This window comes from Medicago sativa, chromosome 6, assembly GCF_051527215.1.
Source record: "Medicago sativa cultivar Bolivia chromosome 6, Bolivia_mono, whole genome shotgun sequence".
NCBI classification, from domain to species: Eukaryota; Viridiplantae; Streptophyta; class Magnoliopsida; order Fabales; family Fabaceae; genus Medicago; species Medicago sativa.
The window spans coordinates 23,765,001-23,788,868 of NC_140754.1; the positions used below are offsets into that span (position 1 = coordinate 23,765,001).

The 23,868-nt window shown below is 33.4% G+C and overlaps 1 protein-coding gene and 2 long non-coding RNA genes across 5 annotated transcripts; all 3 read left to right on the forward strand.

The window, feature by feature from the left end:
* Positions 1-965: 965 nt before the first annotated feature.
* On the forward strand, positions 966-11,374 carry LOC146914035 (uncharacterized). Its single transcript, XM_085720988.1, has 7 exons — positions 966-1,115; positions 1,357-1,420; positions 1,928-1,987; positions 2,104-2,182; positions 2,329-2,371; positions 2,564-2,618; positions 11,310-11,374. The coding sequence occupies exons 1-6, from the start codon at positions 966-968 to the stop codon at positions 2,576-2,578; spliced, it is 411 nt and encodes a 136-aa protein (XP_085577114.1). The 3' UTR covers positions 2,579-2,618; positions 11,310-11,374.
* A 678-nt stretch (positions 11,375-12,052) lies between these two features.
* Positions 12,053-14,244, forward strand: LOC146914036 (uncharacterized). Its single transcript, XR_015015048.1, has 3 exons — positions 12,053-12,390; positions 12,872-12,972; positions 13,184-14,244. It is a non-coding gene; the product is annotated as an uncharacterized LOC146914036 (long non-coding RNA).
* A 3,980-nt stretch (positions 14,245-18,224) lies between these two features.
* LOC146914037 (uncharacterized) lies at positions 18,225-22,342 on the forward strand. Of its 3 annotated transcripts, XR_015016440.1 has the most exons (9): positions 18,225-18,363; positions 18,549-18,613; positions 19,050-19,077; positions 19,361-19,471; positions 19,715-19,770; positions 21,610-21,710; positions 21,787-21,895; positions 21,989-22,067; positions 22,217-22,342. It is a non-coding gene; the product is annotated as an uncharacterized LOC146914037 (long non-coding RNA). The 3 variants fall into 3 exon arrangements; XR_015016439.1 differs by lacking the exon at positions 22,217-22,342 and having other exon boundaries at positions 21,989-22,187; XR_015016441.1 differs by lacking the exons at positions 19,050-19,077; positions 22,217-22,342 and having other exon boundaries at positions 21,989-22,187.
* The last annotated feature ends 1,526 nt before the right edge of the window (positions 22,343-23,868 follow it).

The window sequence follows — 23,868 nt, forward strand, 5'->3', positions numbered from 1 at the left end:
AACCAGCTCAAAATTCGAATTCTAGGTCGACTAGCGCGGATGTCGTGACTTCTTGACGTTTTGACGCTTAAAAATTCGTAATTAACGAATCCCGCGTGCAAAATCGCCAAAATTTCTCGGGGGAGGCCCTCATGATGTCCCAAACGTGCCTGAATTTTTTGGGAACAAGATTTGTCCCGTTGATGGGTGCTCATTTGAAAAAAAATTGCGATTTTTGCGCGTTTCGGTCGAAAAATCAAAATAAATCGAAACGACGTCGGTTTTCCACGAAACTTTGCAGACCCTCTAGATGTATTTTTATTGACGTGCCTGCAAAAAACCAGCTCAAAATTCGATCTCTAGGTCGATGTTTTGATTTTTCACGCCTCAGTGCATTGAATTTAGGATTATTTCTTCGTTCATCCGCTGTTACACGTCGGAAAAACAACTTTGGACACACATTCAGATAAATGATGTGAAATATTTCGAACTAAATACCTAGGAAGAAATAGGCAAAACTTTGATTTTAACATGTCAAAGTAGGAAGCTCGCGGGTGGACATGCGAAACTCCCCATCCATTAATTCACTACGTCGAAATAATGACTGTCGGGGGGTTGGCCATATCACCTCGACTACAAGCCTCGTCGGCCAAAAAGCGAGCATCATCAGGAAGAGCATGCAAATTGTCACATTTTGTAAAGCATACAAGATAAACAGTTCGCTCCCAAACAAATACTTCAAACAGTATAAAGCCTCACAGAACGAGCCATCAAATTCAAAACATTATACTTGAGAAATAAATCATACATTTTCTAACAAGTGTAGTTGAGAATAAACTGGTTATATTATAAAGGTGCTAAAACCACAAAGGGCGCACAATTTCATTACAAACTTGGTTGTTGAAGAATATTAATTACAAAGTGCCCATTGTCCTCTTTGGGATCGGGGGCAGAGTAATCACCCCATCTCTCAATTCGCTAAGGGGATGAATTTCTTCGACGTTCAGCTCGATACCCGGGTTCACCACCTTCAGCTGAGCCACCGCCCGATAAAAGCCAAACTTGACGGCATCCACCAAGCTTCCTTCCAACTCACCAATCATGTCCACAAGGTCAACGCGCCGCAGGACAACAAGGTCTTCTGCCTCATACTCCCCCGGGAGGTCCGCCTTCTTTAGAGCTTCCTCCAAGGACACCTTCTCCTCAGCCAGCTTCCGGGACGAATCAGCAACTTGCTCAAGAGCAGTTTGAGCCTCTGTCAACTGCTCCTTCAAGACAGCAAAATAAACAAGTTGATAATTATTCATTCTCTTAACAAGTTGATAATTGAAATTGTTGATAATTGTTGAAATTGTGTTTTTCTCTACTATGTTGTAGGTTCACAAAGTTGTTGAGCTAAGCAAAATAAACAGGAGCAGAGGCAGAACACAACCATGTAGAGGTATACATATTTACTTTTCACTATTTTGTGTTAAATTTGTAGTTTTATAGATTAATTTTTTATATTACTGAATCTGATATTAATTTCCTTCACTATTTGATGAGTATGTGATAACTTCATTTTATAAACACATGGTTGCATTTACTAAAGCCGAAATTGTTGGTGATAACTGCATTTGATAGAGATTTGTCCAAATTCGTGCAGCATTGTCATCAAAATTCATGATTATAGAAATTTTCACCAAACCAAACCAAATTTCTTGAATCCAAGAATTCCATTTCCTTGGCATTTCAAAGAATTACAACTTCCTTATCAAGAAAATATGTTATGGAGATTATTTTGTCTTGGCTTGGCTGTTACTGATTGCAAATTGAGGGCTCTACATGGTTTTTTTTTTTAAAATGTACATGTGTTTTATATGATGAGGTGTGTTTATGAAAGAAAAAAAAAATCAAATGGTTACTTACCTCAGATTTCTAAATGTACATGTGTTTTACAATTTTGCAGGTTTCTTATGGAGAAATTCAGATTGGTACTCATTTGGTACTGCTGCATCTTATGCAAGAGGTACTAGCAGCAATGGTTACTTACCTCAGATTTATAAATTGCTATTTGACTGCATTCCCTCTATTGATTTATGATCAGGATATTTGGCACCTAACTGTTGTTTCTTTATGGTTTAGGCTATACAAATCCAACTTATGCCTCTGCCTTACAGCCTTCTATTCCTGTCTTTACCTTTCTACTTGCTGTGATCATGGGGTTAGCTTCACTCTTATGAATTTCTACTATCACTCTTTTATGTATTTCTTATGAATGTATCAAAAACAATTTGATTATTAGTCCATTTTTTTGTAGCACACATATGCATAAAGTAATGGCATAGTTTAATGATCTTATGTATGCAGTGTAGAAAGAGTGAATTTGCAGAGTATTGAAGGTCTGACAAAGGTTGGAGGGACTGTTATATGTGTTTCAGGTTCCATATTTATGGTTTTGTATCGCTGTCCATCGTTAATACACCACACACAAATGACAGAAATTGTTGTTGAATTTCATTAGGGTTATGTTTGATTTGAATTTAATTTGATTTGGAATTAGTTTTGTGCCCTAATTTTGTGTTTCACTTGTGGTGATTATCAGTATAAAAAATCATGAAGAATCATGAAGGTTGCTGTCTGAATTGATGTCTTTGGTGGTAAGCTTATATATCATTATTGTTTCTTTATTTTAAAAACTAAACTTTCCGAGGCTGCTTTTTTAGAATCGTAGTGACACCTTAATTTTGTTGATGTTCAAAGTTTTTGCCAAAATTACAGTGGCACTGAAGGAAAATCGAAAGATATCATACACAGCGGAAGAAGAAGAAGAAGAAGAAGAAGAAGAAGAAGAAGAATTTCGATTTTCTTTCCTTGGATCATTACGAATTTGACATGAATCAGTGATACGATTGGTACCTCGATAGTTTCTGTTCTGAATCACGATCACAGCTAAGCAAAGTAGCAAAGCCTCTAGTAAGTCCACACGAACAGTGCTCCTCCAAAACTCGGTGCTAGCCAATGAATTGGAAGTGCAGAGAAGAAAGGGGTTGCTTCAAAACGTGTAACCAAAAACTTCAGCACCAGAGTTCTATTTATAGAACTTCTAGTGTGCTCTGCAAGTCATAAGTCACTATTGGGCTTCAGTAAGCCCAACAACGAGTTTAGTAATTTTGCTAACTAATTAGCGTTATTTACTAAACGCACCCCTTATATAAGTCATACTTATATATTTCTCTTTTGACTGTTCTTTGTGTGTGACCCTATAGGTTCTAGTCACGTTGGCAATAATATTAAATCTAATATTTAATATTATAAACAATGAGCGGTATCTAGCAACACATCATTGCTACCCAAGTGACAAGAATGTCAAGTGATCTGACGAAACCTTTCCATGATAATACTCATGTGTACACTTACTCCTTTGTCTCGATATATTTATTGATCCCAAGGCATAGATATTGTCACCCTTGTATAGATCAATGTTTATATTCCTTGATTCCGAAATATACTGAATAACGAATAAGTCCAATATCTTATATTGACTTAGTTCGGTATGGCCATGCAATTTTACAGTCATATTTCATCAAGAGGCCTAAAGATATATCTCTTGTTTATGAGGAGGGACAAATCCCATCTAGGACACTCATGTCCCTCAGCATGATTCATCAAGTACCCATCAACCAACGTTATGGTTATCCTTTTACAGACAACGTTAGAATGGCAACAAAGCACTTGAGTCCACATCTAGGGATCATAGTGGTTTCAGGTCTAAGAGCGATATACATTATTATCATCGTGAGAATATCTTATGACAATTTCATAACTTACTATGTAGTATTCTCACGGCGGGTCAATCCAATATAAATATTACTCCTAATATTTATATCTATGTGAAGACTTGATAACTCTTTTATCCATGATCTGTGAGATGTGATCATCAGTCTACCCACATAATAGTCTCTATGCTTTAATGATATCCCACTTCTCAATAAAGTTTGACTACGGATACTTTAAGAATAGTTTCCTTATGTTTAACGGGGTCTCACAATTAAGTTATACTTAATGTTCCATCAAACGGACTAACTATTCTAGGGACTTTATTATTTTGAAACAAAACAAAATCAATAAAGAAATGCCTTATTATTATATATTCACAATATATACTTATATCAATATCATGATACAAAGCCAAACCCAATCAACATAGATTGGCTATTAGGGCTTACTCCAACAATCTCCCACTAGCACTAAAAGCCAATCAAATATTAACTCAATATCTATTGGTCAAGTGTTAGCATCAAGCACACTATGGACAAGATACTCTACTAGCAGATAAGGAACTCTTTCCTATGTTGGTAGGTCTTACTTCTTTCAATTTCCACTTTCGATCTTCTATCGAAAAGAAATCGAAGTGTCAAAGTATACATTTGAATCATTGGTGAGATCAAGTTTTTCATTGCTCGCAAGATTTAAACCAATTTTACCTCAGACGAGATTAATGGAATCCACAACGCAAGAAACACATATTTTTTCACTCAATTATGAGCTAAACAATCCAAATCATTTATATTTGACATCTGTAATAGAAACAACAACTATCTGAAGCCTGTACTTTTACAAATTTCATAGGTTATATCTTTGCATAACATTTATTCCAAATTACGATCTGGATATACTGTACACCTATATGAAAGTCAACATCATTGTAACTCATTTACAATGTTTCTTTCATCCATGTTCAAGAAACAATCCATAGTCCTTTAAGATATCCAAGGATATTCTTGAAGGTATTCTAGTGTCGAACACTATAATCAATTTTGGTACATATTAGGAATAATTTTCTAACCATGTCTCACATGTATAGATAAATTGTTTTGGTGACTAGTATGTCATCCACATACTCCACCAAACTAATATCAATGCTCCCACTAATCTCCTTATGTGCACAAGATTTCTTTATTAATAAAAGTTTTTCATAAAACTTCACTAATAAAACAAATAATTCAACTTCAAGAAGCTTGCTCCAATTCATACATGAATTTTGTAATATATATACCTTTCTAGCATCCTTTGGATTAACGAAACCCTACATATATGTCAAATACATATACAAGGTCATTCTAATTAAAGAATGCAACATCGTTGTCCATCTCCTAGAATTTGCATTATACAATAATGACAAGTGGGATCGTTAGATTTAAGCATTATGATGATGTAATAGTTTCGTCATGATTTGCATCACGAGTTGCATGAAACCTTCTACAATCAATCACATCTTAAATGTATTCATAATACCATCCATGTCAGCTTTCTACAAGAAAACTCACATTCATCTCATGAGTCATACTCATTTGGATGATTTAACCAATATCCATATATGGTTTGTGTACATGGATTCTTTATAAGATCCCATGGCGTTTAGCCATTTCTCAAAGTTCAGGCCATTTACGACCTTCTAGGAAGTAATAGGGCTCATGACGTTAGGATAGTCCTGGAGGTCAAGCTTGGAGAAGCAAGGTCGTTTCTAGGATTAGTTTAGATTCTCTTATTGGCTTGAGAGAGTCATAGCGTTAGGATGGCCATAATCATGTCACTTTTATTATTGTATAATCATTATGCATGTTATGATTGGAGTGCGAATATATATGATATATAAGCCGTGGTGAGGTGAGATCAAACTTAATAAAAATCCTTCAATTCAAAATATTAAGTTTAATGCTTTCCAAAAGTTTAACACCCTTCAAGACTAATATCGAAATGTGTAGGTTTCGCCTCCGCGAGGTGCACTTTCTATACTAGTAAGTTGCGGTGCGGTAATCCAATTTACCCAAGTGTTATTCTTTTGGGTTTAACTTAACTAAATTAATTTTAATAAGATTAAAATAAATTTAGAAGCAATGTTTGGGAACATCTATATGATAGATTAGAGTAAGGAGTTATTCACTCAAATGATTTGAAAGTTGTATGAGATACAATTGGAAGGAGTTCCTACCTAAATAACTGAGTTTTGAGTACAGCCCCCGTTGACTTAAAGCAAGGTGAAATATGGATTTCAACCCACTAGAAAATCTTCCAATGAGATTTTCCGATTCAAATGTTGAAGGTAATTTGTTTTGAGTAAAATAGTGGGAGCATATTTAATTAAAGACATATTTAAATATGTTTTAAATCATGATACATTTATTTTATTTATTTCTGTATTTAGAATTTCTTTAGCATATAAATTTTATTATACTGTTAAAAGTTCTTATGGAGAACAAAATTTTCAGAAAAGAGTTTCTGAATTGGTACAAAATTTAAGAATTGTTCTTAAGAATGAGAAAAACTGTATATTCTCGAGCAGTTATTTCCTAGCAACTTTCTATGTCTATATTTGAAAAACAACGCTTATCAGAAGCATTGGGTCAAATGAGTAGAATTAAAATTGGCATCGTATCATGTTTTATGTGCATGGCTTTTCGATTTGTTTGATGTTTCAGAAACCGTTTCTGGTGAAGTATTGACATATCGATTATACATATCGACGGGAACATGATTGGAAACAAATCAAATTAGATTATCTTTTAAAATTGTTTTAAGAGATAATAATATTTTCGCAAATATTTGATTTGCTAATATTTTGATATTGTATAAGGAATTAATTTGGAATGCAAATCCGTTAATAAAATAGAATATTAAGTGTTAATATTTTATTATTTAAATTTAAATATTAATTAAAATTGATTGATCAATATCATATATGTGATATATGATTTTAATACAACATCATTATATGTGATATATTGATGATATCATTCGTTCAATAGGTTTTATATAATTGATTGTGAATTTGTAGTCAACTCGTGAGATTGAGCTTCGAATACCGATTCTGGTGAAGCATCAAAGATCCGGTTGTCCATACTGAACAAACAATTGTTAAAACTATTGATGTTTGATTGTTGTATTAGGAAACCTAACTATACAAGCGTTGTATTATTATGGTTGTATCATTCGATCAATTGTTTTCAAAGAGATTGTTGTGAATTTGAACAATTCGTGAGAGTGAGCTTCAATATCCGAATCTGGTGAAGCATCATAGATCCGGTTGTTCATGCTAAACAAACAATCCTTGAAAATATTTATGTTTAATTAATTTATTTAATTGGAGAAAGGTAGTAAATTTAAAAGATCATGATTTTGAAAGAGTTTCAATATCAGATATGATTTTTGAATTTGGTAATAAAATATTTGCTTAATTTTAGCCCTGTAATTTGTTTTGGAAACAAATTGATTGCCTAAATAAAGCAGATTTAATTATAATAATTATTGAGTGTCAATATTAATATAATTAAGCTTCTTGAAGTTGAATTATTTGTTTTATTAGTGAAGTTTTATGAAAAACTTTGATTAATAAAAATCTTGTGCACACAAGGAGAATAGTGGGAGCATTGATATTAGTTTGGTGGAGTATGTGGATGACATACTAGTCACCAAAACAATTTATCTACACATGTGAGACATGGTTAGAAAATTATTTTCAATTTGTACCAAAATTGATTGTGGTGTTCGACACTAGAACACTTTCAAGAATATCCATGGATGTCTTAAAGGACTAAGGATTGTTTCTTGAACACGGATTAAAGGAACATTGTAAAGAAGTTACAATGATGCTGACTTTAATATCGGTGTACAGTATATCCAAATCGCAATTTGGAATAAATGCTATGCTTGGATATCAACTATGAAATTTGTAAAAGTACAACCTTCAAATAGTTGTTGTTTCTATTACAGATGTCAAATATATATGATTTGGATTGTTTAGCTCATAACTGAGTGAAACCATGTGTCTCTTGCGTTGCGGATTCCATTGATCCCATCTGAGGTGAAATTGGTTTAATCTTGCGAGCAATGAATACTTGATCTCACCAATAATCCAAATGTATACTTTGACACTTCAATTTCTTTTCGATGGAAGATCGAAAGTGGAAATTGAAAGAAGTGTAACCTACCAACATAGGAAATAGTTCCTTATCTACTAGAATAGTATCATGCCCAGGGTGTGCTTGATGCTAACACTTGATCAATATATATTGAGTTAATATTTGATTGGCTTTTAGTGCTAGTGGGAGATTGTTGGAGTAAGCCCTAATATCCAATCAATATTGATTGAGTTTGGCTTTGTATCATGATATTGATATAAATATATATTGTGAATATATATAATAATAAGGCATTTCTTTATTGATTTTGTTATGTTTCAAAATAATAAAGTCCCTAGAATAGATAGTTCATGTAATGGAATATTAAGTGTGACTTAATCATGAGATTACATTACGTAAAGAACGCTATTCTTAAACATATCCATAGTCAAGCTTTAATATGAATTGGGATAATAATAAAACATAAAGACTATTATGTATGTAGACTGATGACCGCATCTCATGGGTCATTGATATTGAGATATTAAGTCTATACATAGGTATAAATATTAGGGGTAATATTTATACTGGATTGACCCACCGTGAGAATACTACATAGTATGTTATGAAAATGTCATAAGATATTCTCACAATGATAATAATGTATATCGCTCTTAGACCTGAAACCACTATGATCCCTAGATGTGGACTCAAGTGCTTTGTTGCCATTCTAACGTTGTCTGTAAAAGGATAACCATAACGTTGGTTGATGGGTACTTGATGAATCATGCTGAGGGACATGAGTGTCCTAGATGGGATTTGTCCCTCCTCATAAACAGGAGATATATCTTTAGGCCTCTTGATGAAATATGACTGTAAAATTGCATGGCCATGCCGAACTAAGTCAATATAAGATATTGGACTTATTCGTTATTCAGTATATTTCGGAATCAAGGAATATAAACATTGATCTATACAAGGGTGACAATATCTATGTCTTGGGATCAATAAAGATATCGAGACAAAGGAGTAAGTGTACACATGAGTATTATCATGGAAAGGTTTCGTCAGATCACTTGACATTCTTGTCACTTGGGTAGCAATGATGTGTTGCTAGATACCGCTCATTGTTTATAATATTAAATATTAGATTTAATATTATTGCCAACGTGACTAGAACCTATAGGGTCACACACAAAGAACAGTCAAAAGAGAAATATATAAGTATGACTTATATAAGGGGTGCGTTTAGTAAATAACGCTAATTAGTTAGCAAAATTACTAAACTCGTTGTTGGGCTTACTGAAGCCCAATAGTGACTTATGACTTGCAGAGCACACTAGAAGTTCTATAAATAGAACTCTGGTGCTGAAGTTTTTGGTTACACGTTTTGAAGCAACCCCTTTCTTCTCTGCACTTCCAATTCATTGGCTAGCACCAAGTTTTGGAGGAGCACTGTTCGTGTGGACTTGCTAGAGGCTTTGTTGCTTGCTGCTTGCTTGGCTGTGATCGAAATTCCAGTTTCCAGTTCCAGCTTTCGGATTCCACAGTTCAAGGTAACAATCGAATCACTGATTCATGTCTGAATTTCGTAATGATCCAAGGAATGAAAATCGAAAATTTTCCGCTGCTTCTACTCCATTCTTCTATTCGATTTTTCGCTCTGATACCACTGAAGGAAAATCGAAAGATATCATACACAGCGGAAGAAGAAGAAGAAGAAGAAGAAGAATTTTGATTTTCTTTCCTTGGATCATTACGAATTTGACATGAATCAGTGATACGATTGTTACCTCGATAGTTTCTGTTCTGAATCACGATCACAGCTAAGCAAAGCAGCAAAGCCTCTAGTAAGTCCACACGAACAGTGCTCCTCCAAAACTCGGTGCTAGCCAATGAATTGGAAGTGCAGAGAAGAAAGGGGTTGCTTCAAAACGTGTAACCAAAAACTTCAGCACCAGAGTTCTATTTATAGAACTTCTAGTGTGCTCTGCAAGTCATAAGTCACTATTGGGCTTCAGTAAGCCCAACAACGAGTTTAGTAATTTTGCTAACTAATTAGCGTTATTTACTAAACGCACCCCTTATATAAGTCATACTTATATATTTCTCTTTTGACTGTTCTTTGTGTGTGACCCTATAGGTTCTAGTCACGTTGGCAATAATATTAAATCTAATATTTAATATTATAAACAATGAGCGGTATCTAGCAACACATCATTGCTACCCAAGTGACAAGAATGTCAAGTGATCTGACGAAACCTTTCCATGATAATACTCATGTGTACACTTACTCCTTTGTCTCGATATATTTATTGATCCCAAGGCATAGATATTGTCACCCTTGTATAGATCAATGTTTATATTCCTCGATTCCGAAATATACTGAATAACGAATAAGTCTAATATCTTATATTGACTTAGTTCGGCATGGCCATGCAATTTTACAGTTATATTTCATCAAGAGGCCTAAAGATATATCTCCTGTTTATGAGGAGGGACAAATCCCATCTAGGACACTCATGTCCCTCAGCATGATTCATCAAGTACCCATCAACCAACGTTATGGTTATCCTTTTACAGACAACGTTAGAATGGCAACAAAGCACTTGAGTTCACATCTAGGGATCATAGTGGTTTCAGGTCTAAGAGCGATATACATTATTATCATCGTGAGAATATCTTATGACAATTTCATAACTTACTATGTAGTATTCTCACGGCGGGTCAATCCAATATAAATATTACTCCTAATATTTATATCTATGTTAAGACTTGATAACTCTTTTATCCATGATCTGTGAGATGTGATCATCAGTCTACCCACATAATAGTCTCTATGCTTTAATGATATCCCACTTCTCAATAAAGTTTGACTACGGATACTTTAAGAATAGTTTCCTTATGTTTAACGGGGTCTCACAATTAAGTTATACTTAATGTTCCATCAAACAGACTAACTATTCTAGGGACTTTATTATTTTGAAACAAAACAAAATCAATAAAGAAATGCCTTATTATTATATATTCACAATATATACTTATATCAATATCATGATACAAAGCCAAACCCAATCAACATAGATTGGCTATTAGGGCTTACTCCAACAGGCACGTGAATCCAAACATGTGTTTAACTAATAGTGTGGATCAATTGAAAACCTAGATATTAATGTTTTGCATTTTTGTGATTGGACTGTCCGATGAGTGGTGATTCTGGTATATCTGTTTTTCCTGAGGAAGACAACATAATTAAATGCATTTATATTGATATGTGGCCTTTCTTGGAGAAGATACTTTAGGGAAAATTTGATTTTGAATTTGATTTTAGATACCCAATGATTTTATGATACCTTTTGAATTTTTGATGTGGGTTTTGAATAAAGTTATCAACTTTGGAGTTTTTGATTCAATGGGGCTGATGGGTTTGTTTTGTTTTGTTTATTGCAGCAATTTTGGTTTTGAAGGAGGAATTGGAAAAATGCAGAAGTAAAAATTTTGTGCCAGTTTTGGAAGAGTTTATTCCTTTGAAGAAGAAATGTGGTTAATGTATGAGGTTCTCCTCTTGCAATTCATGTTATATGTTGATTTTGCAAATGATTTAGTATGTTTATCCTTGAAATTTTATTGTTGTGTTTATGATTTTATGGTAAGATTGGTTGATTTGAAAATAGGAAGATAAATGCAGTGTTAATATAATTGCATAAGAGAATATAGAAGAAAATTAAGGTTGTTGTTGCTATTTAAATTTCGTGTGATGTATAATGGCAGTTTCGTCGTCGTCTCCTCCTACCTTTCTACTAGAAGGTTAGAAGACGCAAGTATTCATTTATAATGCTTTGATGTTCTAACTTATATAGAGCTTTAATGTTCAAACTTATATAGTGAATTAATTGATAGGATTTTGTAAAATGAATACATCAAGATCATTTTATAGAGCTTAGAAGAAGATTAACTTATTAACAAATTAACTAAAAACCTAACTAACTAACTAAATTGTAACACAATTTATGTATTTCTGATATGTAGATTGTAGTCTTGGGAGGCAATATGCAAGGCAGAAGTATCCAAGGGCATAGAAGTCATAAGCTTAAACAGGTTTGTGACACGTCAAACTAATTCACCACATACCCCCGTCTCATCTCTTCCACACTTCTTTTGTTTTTGTGTATTTGACTGAGATTTTGTTAAAATGGTCAGGACGTTCTACTTACTCAGATTCATGGATAGTGTTGGTACTACATAGGCAGAGGGAGACAAAAAATCTATGGGCCAAACCATTAAGAAAATTTGAGTTAAATGATCAATCTTTGAACTTAATACATATAGTGAATTTGAGTATCGTTTTTCTGGAGAGTATTTCAGTGTTATGCCTAATGTGCAGGAGATGTTTTTTATGTAAACTGGGACGAAGTACTTCCTGGAGCTACTGCAGTTGTCTCAACCCTCGGAGGTTTTGGTAGCGAGGAACAAATGAGTAAGATTAACGGCGAGGCTAATGTTGTGGCTGTAAATGCTGCAAACGAATATGGTGAGCCATCTCATTGAGCGTTATTTTACAGTTAAATTATTCACTTGCATTTTTCCTTTAGAGCGTTGTTATGTGCTGTTTACAAGGCGAGTTCATTCTAATTTCCATTAACTGTCATATATAAGCAAGTATAGCTTGATTTGAAGTTGAAGTGCATAGAATTGTGTGATAGTATCATTAGATCAAGTTGAATGTTTACAGATATGGAGATGGATAAGTGAAATAAATTAGACATAACTGCTTAATTAAGTTGTTTATCCAAATATAGCCTTAGCAGTTAGCACCTTCCAATGTTTCTTTACATTTTTGTTGGCTGGTTTGTATATATACAAACAAAGATGGTTTGATGCTTATGGCTTTATATGATGTATATTATGTCTGGGATATTCTTTTGCAATGATGCTTTAAATTTATTTATGAAGTCAGATTAATAACCAGATGTGCTATTCACGACTCACGCAGCTGTTCTTTTACCTTGCAGGAATTCCCAAATTCATATTGATCTCAGTTCATGACTATAACTTACCATCGTTTTTACTTTCATTGGGGTACTTCACAGGAAAAAGAAAAGCAGAATCTGAGGTTCTATCCAAATTCCCTATTCTTTCAGAATCTGAGTGAATGGTCCTATGTAAAAAAATAATCACTGATAGCTTTTTATATATTATTATGTTGTACTAACAAAAAAAAAAGGAAGAATCTTTTGAGTACTTATCAAAGTTTTTTTCACATTAAAAAGTGAATCACTCATTGACACACTCATTGATAGCTGTTGTCAAGTATTCTCTTTTAGGTTCCATCCTTTCAAACCTTCTTGTGCTTAGAACCTCTCTCCTTTGTGGTGACATTGCAAACCTTGGAGTGGAGCAGAAATATGACAGAGTAAATCCCTGAAATCCAATTAACACTTCCATTTTAAATCGAGGTATTTTCAAAATAAGTTAATTGAACTATCATGTGTGTTTTTTTGTTTCTACCTTTTTCTTGTGTTCTGTTTTTTATATACAACATTTATGTGTGCTACAAGTATATTACTTTAAATCTAAGTGATAGTACTGTACTTTAGAGCTTTTATTTTTCATGTCCATATTACAGGGCGGTTCAAATATTTTTGCCTATTCTATGTAACAACTAAATGCTGCAACAGTTTATAAAGTATGGTTAATTTATCACTCTGGCTGCAGATATGCAGATGAAGTATGCTTAGTGGCTGGTCTTTGGTAACATATGCTGAATTTCATCATGAGGCGCTGTTTTTTTCTTTCCAAGGTTTCTTTCGTATTGTGCAGGGACTGAATATGCAGGATTTGAAAACCTTGGCCATGATGTTTTGGTGCATATGGCTTCGTTGAAACGAAAAGGTCTGGGACAATCAAATGAAGACAGTGACAAATTCAGTTCAGAACACGTGTGAAGTGCTATCTGATTGGCAGCAGCTGCAGCAGAGTTCCAGTGCAGCAGCTGCAAACAATAGCACCGACCAATTTAGCAGTAGAATTAGAGTTCGACGATGGACTAAGCCAGCAAATGGAGAGCTAAAATACAATGTCGACATGGCCGTTTTTGAGACGGAGGGATGATTTGGAATCGAATAGCGTGTAAGAAATACTCAAGGAGAGTTCATCAAGGCCAAGACCTGCTGTTTTTTAGAGTTCCAGAAGCAATGGCTTTTTTGAATTTTTACTCTGGATGTACTAATAAGCATGAAGCAAGAGGGTGATGGGATAAAGTTTAATTTCTAACAATTCTTTCTGAGAGACATTTAGTTCAGATAATTTTTAATCATTTGTGTTGTTACTCATACAAATGATAGTATAATTGTGACTCGATTGTGTGTTTAAGGTTGCTGAGATATGCACTGATTTGGTCTTCACTATTAGGATAATCATAAAAATTAATGGCATATATGATATATCTAACAGTAAATTTTCAAAGCATGTTTTGTTTTGAATATCTGTTTTACGAATTCGGCACAACAAAATGCCAACAAGACTACATAAGGTTCAAATATACCTCCAAAAAACTCAGATATGAATTAGTGGGATTTCTTTACTCATTAACAGGTGAAAATGTAAACATGTTGGAAAAGGGAGACAAAACCACAATTTGAATTAAAAAACTGCAATAAATGGCAATTCTATTAAGATACTCCTACTTATCTATGTAAATGCATAAATCAATTCCAATCCAGTTTCAATAAATCTATCTTTATAGAAGTGCCATCAGTAAGACTAAATACCTTAATATGTTTTTTTTTTATAAACTAAAATGTATTACATGAAATAAATCTAGCTAAAGCACAAGAAGTGCCAAGCTATATCAAAACAGATCATAGTCTGATACAGAGCAAAAAGTACAAATGGACCACATCAAATAAAATAGGCACCAATGTGAGCACCATACAAATGTAGTATACCATAAGGAAGTCTTCAAAGACCTTTGTTATTGCTTAAACATGGTCCCTAATTCAAAACAAGTTGCATTCATATCAGATCAGAATTGCATGTACAAATCGAAACAAAAGACAAACAAATGATGAATAATCCAAACTTGGCAAGCATAAATGATAGGATATAATCTCAGACTTTGTTAATATTGATGATAAAGGAACATGAAGAACTAATAATTGAAGGGATCATTAACTAACTAATAATCTCAGACTTTTTATGTGAATTGCTCCTAATATTATGTTATTGTGTCACTCATGAAAAATTGCAAATTAAAACAATTTCAGGTAGAGTATGTGTTGGGAGAAAATCCAATGAAGATGAGTTTTCTTTTCGGATATGGAAGTAACTACCCTAAATATATACATCATAGAGGATCTTCAATTCCAGTTAATGCTAAAACTGGGTGCAAGGATGGATGCAAGTGATATGACTCACCTCAACCAAATCCTAATGTGGCATTTGGAGCTATAGTAGGTGGCCCCTTCTTCAATGAGACATGATGATTTCAGGAACAGCTCAATGCAGGCTGAATCTACCACTTACAGTATTGCACTTTTGGTTGCTCTCCTCTTTGGTTAGGTTGCCAGCTCCTTAGTAGTTTCGTCTCTCTAGAATCCTATTATATATGTATACGAGCCAATTTTGTTGTGGCATTTTTCACTCTATTCTGCTCTTTCCCTTAATTTGTTAGAATGTGAAAAATGCAGCTATTTCTTTGAAAAATACAGCTATTTTTCTTAATTTGCTCATTTTTCGTGTATAACAAAGTATTTCAAAAACGCGATATTCAGCCTGTGTTACTTATCAACAACATCAGGTCCTATTGCTGGCATGCTTTTCATTTCCACTCACAAAGTTGCTTTTTATAGTGAGAAATCAATCAAGATCTCTTCACCAAAAGGAGAATTCAGAAGAGTCCGCTATAAGTGATTTTTTTGCTTAAATGTTCATGTTAACGCTCTCTATTTCTCCACACGAAAAGATTCAGCATGTCAACCAAAGTCAAAATGTGAAGAAAGCTTCAGAAAAGTGCATAGAAATGGTCACTGTGGATGGTTTCAACTTCTGGTTTATGGGTTTCTTTAATTATCGGAAAGCTTTAAGATATCTCCAGCAGGCTATCCTTTAGAAAATCACGTAGAAATAGCCACTCTAGAAGTGAAATATGATTGATTGTTAACCCTTTCTGCTTCATCAATTATTCTTTGAAGTTGCAAAGGCTCCTATAATGTATAAATTTGTTCCCTGAAGTTTAAAACTCAATTTTAAGTTTTGGTGTCATTGGATTTTTTTTTTTTTTAAGTTTTGGTGTCATGCGCTTTGTAATGAGAAAGATAAGTTTAGACTAAATTATGTTTGTAATGACAATGATTGTTATGTTATCTTTTATGTCATGTCTTAGACCATGCATCACAAATATTCGGATAATGCGATCTTCATTCTCAAATTCACGAAGAATGACAATATTTCGTTATTTGAACATCTCTCCTTTAGAGTAATGTTTTTTAAAAAGTACGTATAAATCAAGTTATATACTTCTGGTGTTAGGATTGCAAATCTACTTGCTTATACATTATTTTGCCTCTCTTCATTGCAACAGGAATCTCTCTCTGCTTATGCTAAAAATGATTTGGATCTGGCTGGGAGTTGCACTCCTGCAAATGTGTTAACAATGTATAATTTGTATAATATTTCGATGACTATGTGTTGAAATGATGGCTTAGATATAATAATCCAACCCTTTTTTGGTAATCAAACTTAAATAGGTTCTTAACTATATCGCAGCATCTATATTTTGGCTGCAGTACACTATATGTGCAATAACAATGGTTGCTATGTTAGTTACTATGTAATACACATTACATATTTTCAATTTAGACAAACTTCATTTTCATATTTGAGAAGGACAACAATGTTCCATGATTTTAACAATACTCCTTTAGAAACAAATTTTGGAAGAACACGTAATTCAACCCGTGCGAAGCACACGACCTTCGTTCTCAAATTTACGAAGAATAGCAATGTTATGTAATTTGAACATCTCTCCTTTAGAGCAATTTTTTAAAAAATACGTAATTCAACCCGTGCGATTCATAACTTCTGTTTTGGTTTCGTTTATGATAGACCTATCTACACTACAAGAAAAATGCTTTTTAGCCTCCAAATTTAGCGTCGGCCCCCGACACTGACGCTACTAGCGTCCTCCTAGAGTCGGCTTAGCTGACGCTATATTAATTTATAATATTTCTTTAATTTTGTAAACGTTAGAGTCGGCCCAACCGAGGCTACATTATAGTAGACCAATAGATTGACTTTTTAGAATAGATTTAGAGTTGGCACATCCGACTCTACAATTTATACTAATAAAAATTTAATTTTATAAAATTATTTTCACCTCATTTTATTCAAATCAACCAAAAAATTACCCCAAATTTCTTCCCTCACTTTTTTCTATTCACTAAAAAAAACCCAAAATATTTTTCCTTTTTTTCTCTCACACTTACTTACTCATAAAAAAAATTTAATCACTTATTAAAATATCTACTCACTCATCTAGAAACCCTTTAAGCACACTCACTCAGATACCTTCTTTATCGCCCAGATCTATACTCACTCAATGCCATCAAAACCCTTTTCATCGTTCAGAAAGGGTCTCACCATCCTCTTTACGTCCGCCACTCCGTTCGTCCTCCACTCCGGCTTCTCTTTACGTCGGCGATCTCCATCCCGACCTCTCCAGCTCTCAGCTTCACGATTACTTCTTCGATTTCAAAACTCTCGCTTCAGACTCTTCCTCTGGTAAATCACTCTGTTATGGCTACGCCAACTTCCTCTCCCCTCACGACGGTAACATCACTTCCCATTCTTCCTTTCTTCTTCTTTCCTTTTTACCTTTTCTGTTCATGATGATGATTCTTATTTTCTTTGAATCATGAGATCCTGATACTGAATTGCATTTTTTAATAAATAAATGTTTTCTTTGATTATTGATAAAAGAAAATGAAATATTTGAAATGGATTTTATCATTTTCTGTTATGATCATCAAGATTGAGTGTATTTACTTTGTTAATTTTCTTTGATTACTCTGTAAATTTTAATGTTAATTTGTTTGATTATGAAACAATTCATGGGATTGAGGTGAAGAATCATTCTACATTGAATGGAAAAGCGATAAGAGTCATGTGATCACGTCGTGATCCTGATGCAAGGAAAAGTTGTATAGGGAAAGTGTTTGTTAAGGTATTTCTCTCTATGCTTAATTTATTTTATACTAGTGTTTTGTTTAGGTTATTGTTTCTGAAATGGGATTTTTTTGCTGTTGTTACAGAATTTAGCTGAATCAATAGATAATTCTGGATTATAGGATATGTTTAAGAAGTTTGGGAATATTTTGTCAAGTAAAGTTGTAATGTCTGAGGATGGGAAGAGTAAAGGATATGACTTTGTTCAATTTGAAACGGAGGAATCTGCAAATGCTGCTATTGACAAGTTGAATGGATATCTTGTTGATGATAAGCAAATGTAAATGAAATTCTTAATCTTATTTATGAGTTTATTACTGTCGTGATTTTCGTTTTGATTATGTGTGATTTGTTATCGTTCAGTCACTCACCGCCGTTTCAGAAACCATCGTTAAATCTTAAGCATTTCATTTGCATTCATTTACAAATTCAACTCAATTTGAAATTGATGTTTATTTTTGCAAGATTAACGTAGAAGAAGGGCTGGGTCAATCAACAGTCCCCTCATTTTTCATCTTACATCAACAAAGGTATGCCATCTTTGACAAATTATGTTTTTTTTTTATAATTTCTTAATCACTGCTTGTGATAGTGTATAGACAGTTCCTGATGTGTTGTTTTGTTATTGGGTTTTGAGATTCATAATCAAGTTTCAAACTATAATCAAAAGATCTAAAAAAATAATTAAATTTAAGGTTTTCTGAATGGGAAAAGTAACTATCAAATGTGAATACTAAAATTTTGAGAGCCATGTCATGATATGAGCATATGATTTTATGGATCAAAATGTCTTGAATACTAAAATATTTTTTTATTAATATGATGACTTATCATGTCCTGGTATATGTAGATAGTTTCAAAACTTGAATTTATCAATTGTTGCTTTTGAATGCCAACTTATCATGATTGTCATAGAGTATTGTATCCAACTATTAACTATCTCCTTTTAATTCTTCTTCATGACAGCAACTAATGACTATCCACAAGAGCATAAGTGAGCAAGCTACAACTGTCATGAGTTTATTTCTATATGTTTTGTTGCCTTTATTTTGGTTTTTTGCTGCTATTGAATTTATTTCAGTACTTTATTTTGTTGCATTTATCTGTTGGTGTTGTTGGGTTGATCTATGTTGTGTTTTCTTTATTTTCCACTATTGTGAGTATGTTGAGTTTGCCACTTGTTTTATGTTCCTGCTATTTTTTGGGTCACTAATTAGTCATCTTTAAGTTATATATATATTTTGTATATATGACTCAACTAGCTTTTCGTGAGGCAGGGGTCGAGTTGTCTTAAAAGGTGGTCACAACTGAGGGGAATACACTTTGAAACACTGCAAGTGCCATGACTTACTAGAGTACCTGCTGAAGTTTAAGGGACAAAACTGAAAGTAAAGCTTTTAGATTTTTCTTGGTGCTAGTTTTATTCTTATGTTAGATTTCATATGTTGTTTGCTTGGCTCTAAAAGATTGACATATACTTGCAAGTAATAATCATGATGAGTATAATAATATCCATACTTGAACTAGTTGCATAAGATGATGAATGTGGTGTTATCTATAACATCTATGTTGAAATTGAAATTGTTTTGGAAGACTTTTCTTTTCACTTTTTTTTAATGTTTGCTTTCCAGGTACTAAATCATGTAAGTATTAACAGAAGTGCTGGAGTTAAATTATAATTTGCAAGGTAATCCTTACCTCCATTTCTTGATGAAGTTTTGGTTCAATCCAATAGCCATGTTTAATTGAGAATAGTACTAAATTTATTGTTAATCATGTCAAGTACTAAATCTATGTAGCAATTATGTCAAGTGAACCTTGTAAAATATATGCAACCACCTACAAAAACATGTGACCTTAGCCACCTATAAAAACACGTAGACCTTTATCATGCATACTATTATATACAAACCGTGCCACTCAAAAAAGTAATAATCTAGTTTCTAGTCTCTATATGTTGCCTAGAAAAAGACTTTTGTGCTTTTATTCTTTTTTTAAACTAATATATGACCATCACCTTGTTATATTATAGTCCTATATGTTGCCTCTTAAAGTTAAGGTTTATTTCTTTTACTACCTGTGACTCTATCTCTACACACCAAGTAATATTATAGTCCTACTAACCTACTACCTACTAGTCACTTGCCACATGCCGTAAGATCTAGGAATCCATGTACTATTATAACAATAACAAAAGTATAACAAAACAAATAAGGTTCATATTACAAAGGAAAACAGAACAATGTAAAGGAAAATAATCGCATGAAGAGATCCAGATGAAGTTGACTGCAAGGAAAAAAGTTCTGGTAGGGTAGAAGATGATGAATAGAGCAAAAGATTGATTGCTATTCTTTTGTTTTCTTCTTTGGCTACAGATTGATTGCTATTCTCTAAGGTTGAATACTTGAATCGTTTTAGTTCGTTTTATATTAATCTATTGTTTTGGGCTTTCAAATCCTGCCAGCCCACAAATGTCCGTGTCTTTCTGCTTTTTTTTTTGGGACACCTGCCACCAGCATCCGACACGTGTCGTACGGGTGTCAGCCGCGTGTCCGACACCAAGACACGCTCACTACAAGCAGTGTCCATGCTTCAGAGTTCTCGTTCCTCATATTATCTATAATATCAATGACAAAACTTGTCTTGTTAGTTTAATTAAGAGAAGTAGGGAGTTATTATAATTAGAAAGATTAGCCAGATTTATTCTATTATTTCTATTGTTTTTCCTTTCTAAAATACTAGTGATATAGCTGAAGTATGATTCACAAGGGATTTGTTATTTATTCACAAGGGATTTGTTATTTAGTTATTTTAAATTTTAAATTGAAAAATGAGATTGAATGTCAAATATGCTAGTAAGCTATGGTGACAATGTGGTTGTATTTGGGCCTGACTACAAGTTAAAAGATTCTATATTTTTTTCAAAATTATTCTCTGCTAGTTACATAAGTAAAATATTAAATATAGTGGCTGACTATATGAAGTAAATTCTTAGAGCATTTTGTTTTAATGAAATAAATTCTTCAAGTCAGATACACATGTATGTATTTTGATTCTCAATTTAGATTTTTCTAAGTAAATTAATAGTATGTAACAGTGTCGATGTCCTATATTATTTATATTAACAGTGTCGACGTGTCCGTGTTAATCGTAGAGGTTTCTTGAAATCCTAGTATATATGCTCCTGAATTTTTGTTCTTAAGATTCACCAATAAAAGAATGATTGCACTTGGCAGTAACTTCTATTTGGGAATTTTGATTTGTAAGGGAGATTCTTCTGTGATGGTCTGGCATCAATTGTTGTGAACTTAAAATATTTTCATGAAAGCTGCTTGTATTTCCACTCTTTAAAGAATCTTTCCCATTCATTTCACAGAGCAGGAAAGCATCCTGCATTGAGATATATTGTTTCTTGATAGCTTTTGTGGTATTTTTGGACGTTCTTTTATATGTTAGCTTCTATCCTTCTAATGCTCGTTACTGAATAATAATAACTCGTACCAAACTTTTGATTTCCTGTGTGCAGAAAGTCGTCTAACTCAGGACGAGGCACGATTTTATGCAGCTGAAGTTGTCGATGCTCTTGAATACATACACAATTTAGGAGTGATACATCGTGATATTAAGGTGGCTCTATGGGATGGTTATACTGCATTATTGCCATATATGGCTATGTGCGAAAATTAAATTTCTTCAATTGCAGCCAGAGAACTTGTTACTTACAAATGAAGGACGTATTAAAATAGCTGATTTTGGTAGTGTGGAGCCTATGCAGGATAGCCAAATTACTGTTCTTCCAAATGCAACATCAGGTAAGATAGGAGCAAATGGCGAAGATTTTTTTATTCTTTTTACTTTATATTTTTCTTTTCTATTATCTTTATTTATTTGTTTAAAATTTTTAGATGACAAAGCCTGCACATTTGTGGGAACTGCTGCTTATGTCCCTCCAAAGGTTCTTAATTCCTCCCCAGCAACCTTTGGGTAACTGTTAACCATTAGATTATTTATGTGTATGTAGATTATTTTTAACTCATCGAGTTTTGTTTTTACTGAATCAGAGATTATTTTTTGAAATTCAAATTTCAAGTTTGATTGTTCTGAGTTTCCTTATTGCTGTTGTTTTGTGCCAGGTCATTATGTAATAACCTTTTATATTTTTTGTTTTCTTCCTCCAATGGGCACTTGGCTGCACATTTTACCAAATGCTTTCTCGAACTTCCCCTTTTAAAGATGCAAGTGAATGGCTTATTTTCCAATGAGAAAATAGGGTATATAGTAAGGTTTTTTTTTTATTCAATAGTATCATTTAGCGTCGGCCTGACTGACTCTAAATTTTGGTTGACTTTCGAATTTTGACTTTAGCATCGGTGTGGCCGACTCTATTAAATTATGTTAACTTCTTAAATGTTGATTTTAGAGTCTGCTAGTCCGACTCTAAGTGCATCATTTAGCGTCAGTTTAGCTAACTCTACATTATTTGGTTGACCTTTCAGATGTCGAAATTTATAGCCTCGGCTCATTGTAGAGTCGGATTATACTCGGCATAACCGACGCTAATTTAGCCTCGGAGTCCAGAGAGCCGATGCTATCCAGTAGCTTCGAGTTTTTTAGCCTGCCCCCGACACCGACGCTAATCCGACGCTAAATTTGTGCTAGCGTCGGTTTTTACCCTGTTAGAGTGGGTTTTTGGCCGACGCTAAAACACAGTTTTCTTGTAGTGCTAGGATTTGATATGTTATGGATCATGGTTTTTTATATTTATATGCATGTAATATCTATATTTGGAATCAGTTTACTTTTAAGCGTATTAACAAATATGTGTTTGCCAACAAAATTATCCGTAAAAAAGCAATCCACCCAGTGCGAAGCACGGGTTTGTTACTAGTTTTTTATATTGGATAATATTGTTCTTGTTGTGTCTTACTCCTACTTTAATAAGATTTATTTTAAAAATTCATTTTTTTTTAAGAAGCTAAATTAGCCCACTTAAATTTAAGTCAGAGAGAATCGAACCTGAGACCTCAAGGAGGAGCACACTCCCAGGTCTCAAGCCAACACCACCAAGACAACCTAAGTGGGTTTATTTTAAAAATTCATTTGGACAACACTTGGGTGACATTGTGGTGCCAATGTTGTTGAAACAAAAATCTTTTTGATGAATGTTTTAATGATAACAAACCTTATGGAATAAACACTAAGTTTTATGAATGATCTACTGATGTTTGCACTTGAGTCTTTTCATAGAGGTTGACAAGAAAGAAGTATCTTACAAGTGCACATATATACTCATTGGAAGAATACCAAAACGGTAGTATCACAAGCTCAAAGAAGATATAAAAAGAATATTGTTTGAATCTAATGAGTGTTAAGTGAAGATTCAACAAGAAGATGAACTTTCTTAGTAATTGATTCATCATTCTCACCACATGGTTTTCAACAATGCCTTAAAGATTCAAGGAAGAAAAGGCATGCCTAAACTAAAAAGATACTCAATGGACAAGAAACATTGTGTGCAATCACCAAAAGAAATAATGAGATAAATCGCATCAACAACAAAATAATTCAAGGTTAATTAACCGAGAATGTATCGTCATCTCATATAGAAGAAAACATTACCAACTCCGATGAAAGAAGGTTCTCATGATGAGGATGCATATTACACTCAAAATTATTCTCATCATTTCATCAAAATGATTAGAATCAACTTTGAAGAGAAACCAATTCATGAATGAATTATTTATTAAGTCATTCATTAATGATATTTATTGGAGAAATATCAAAG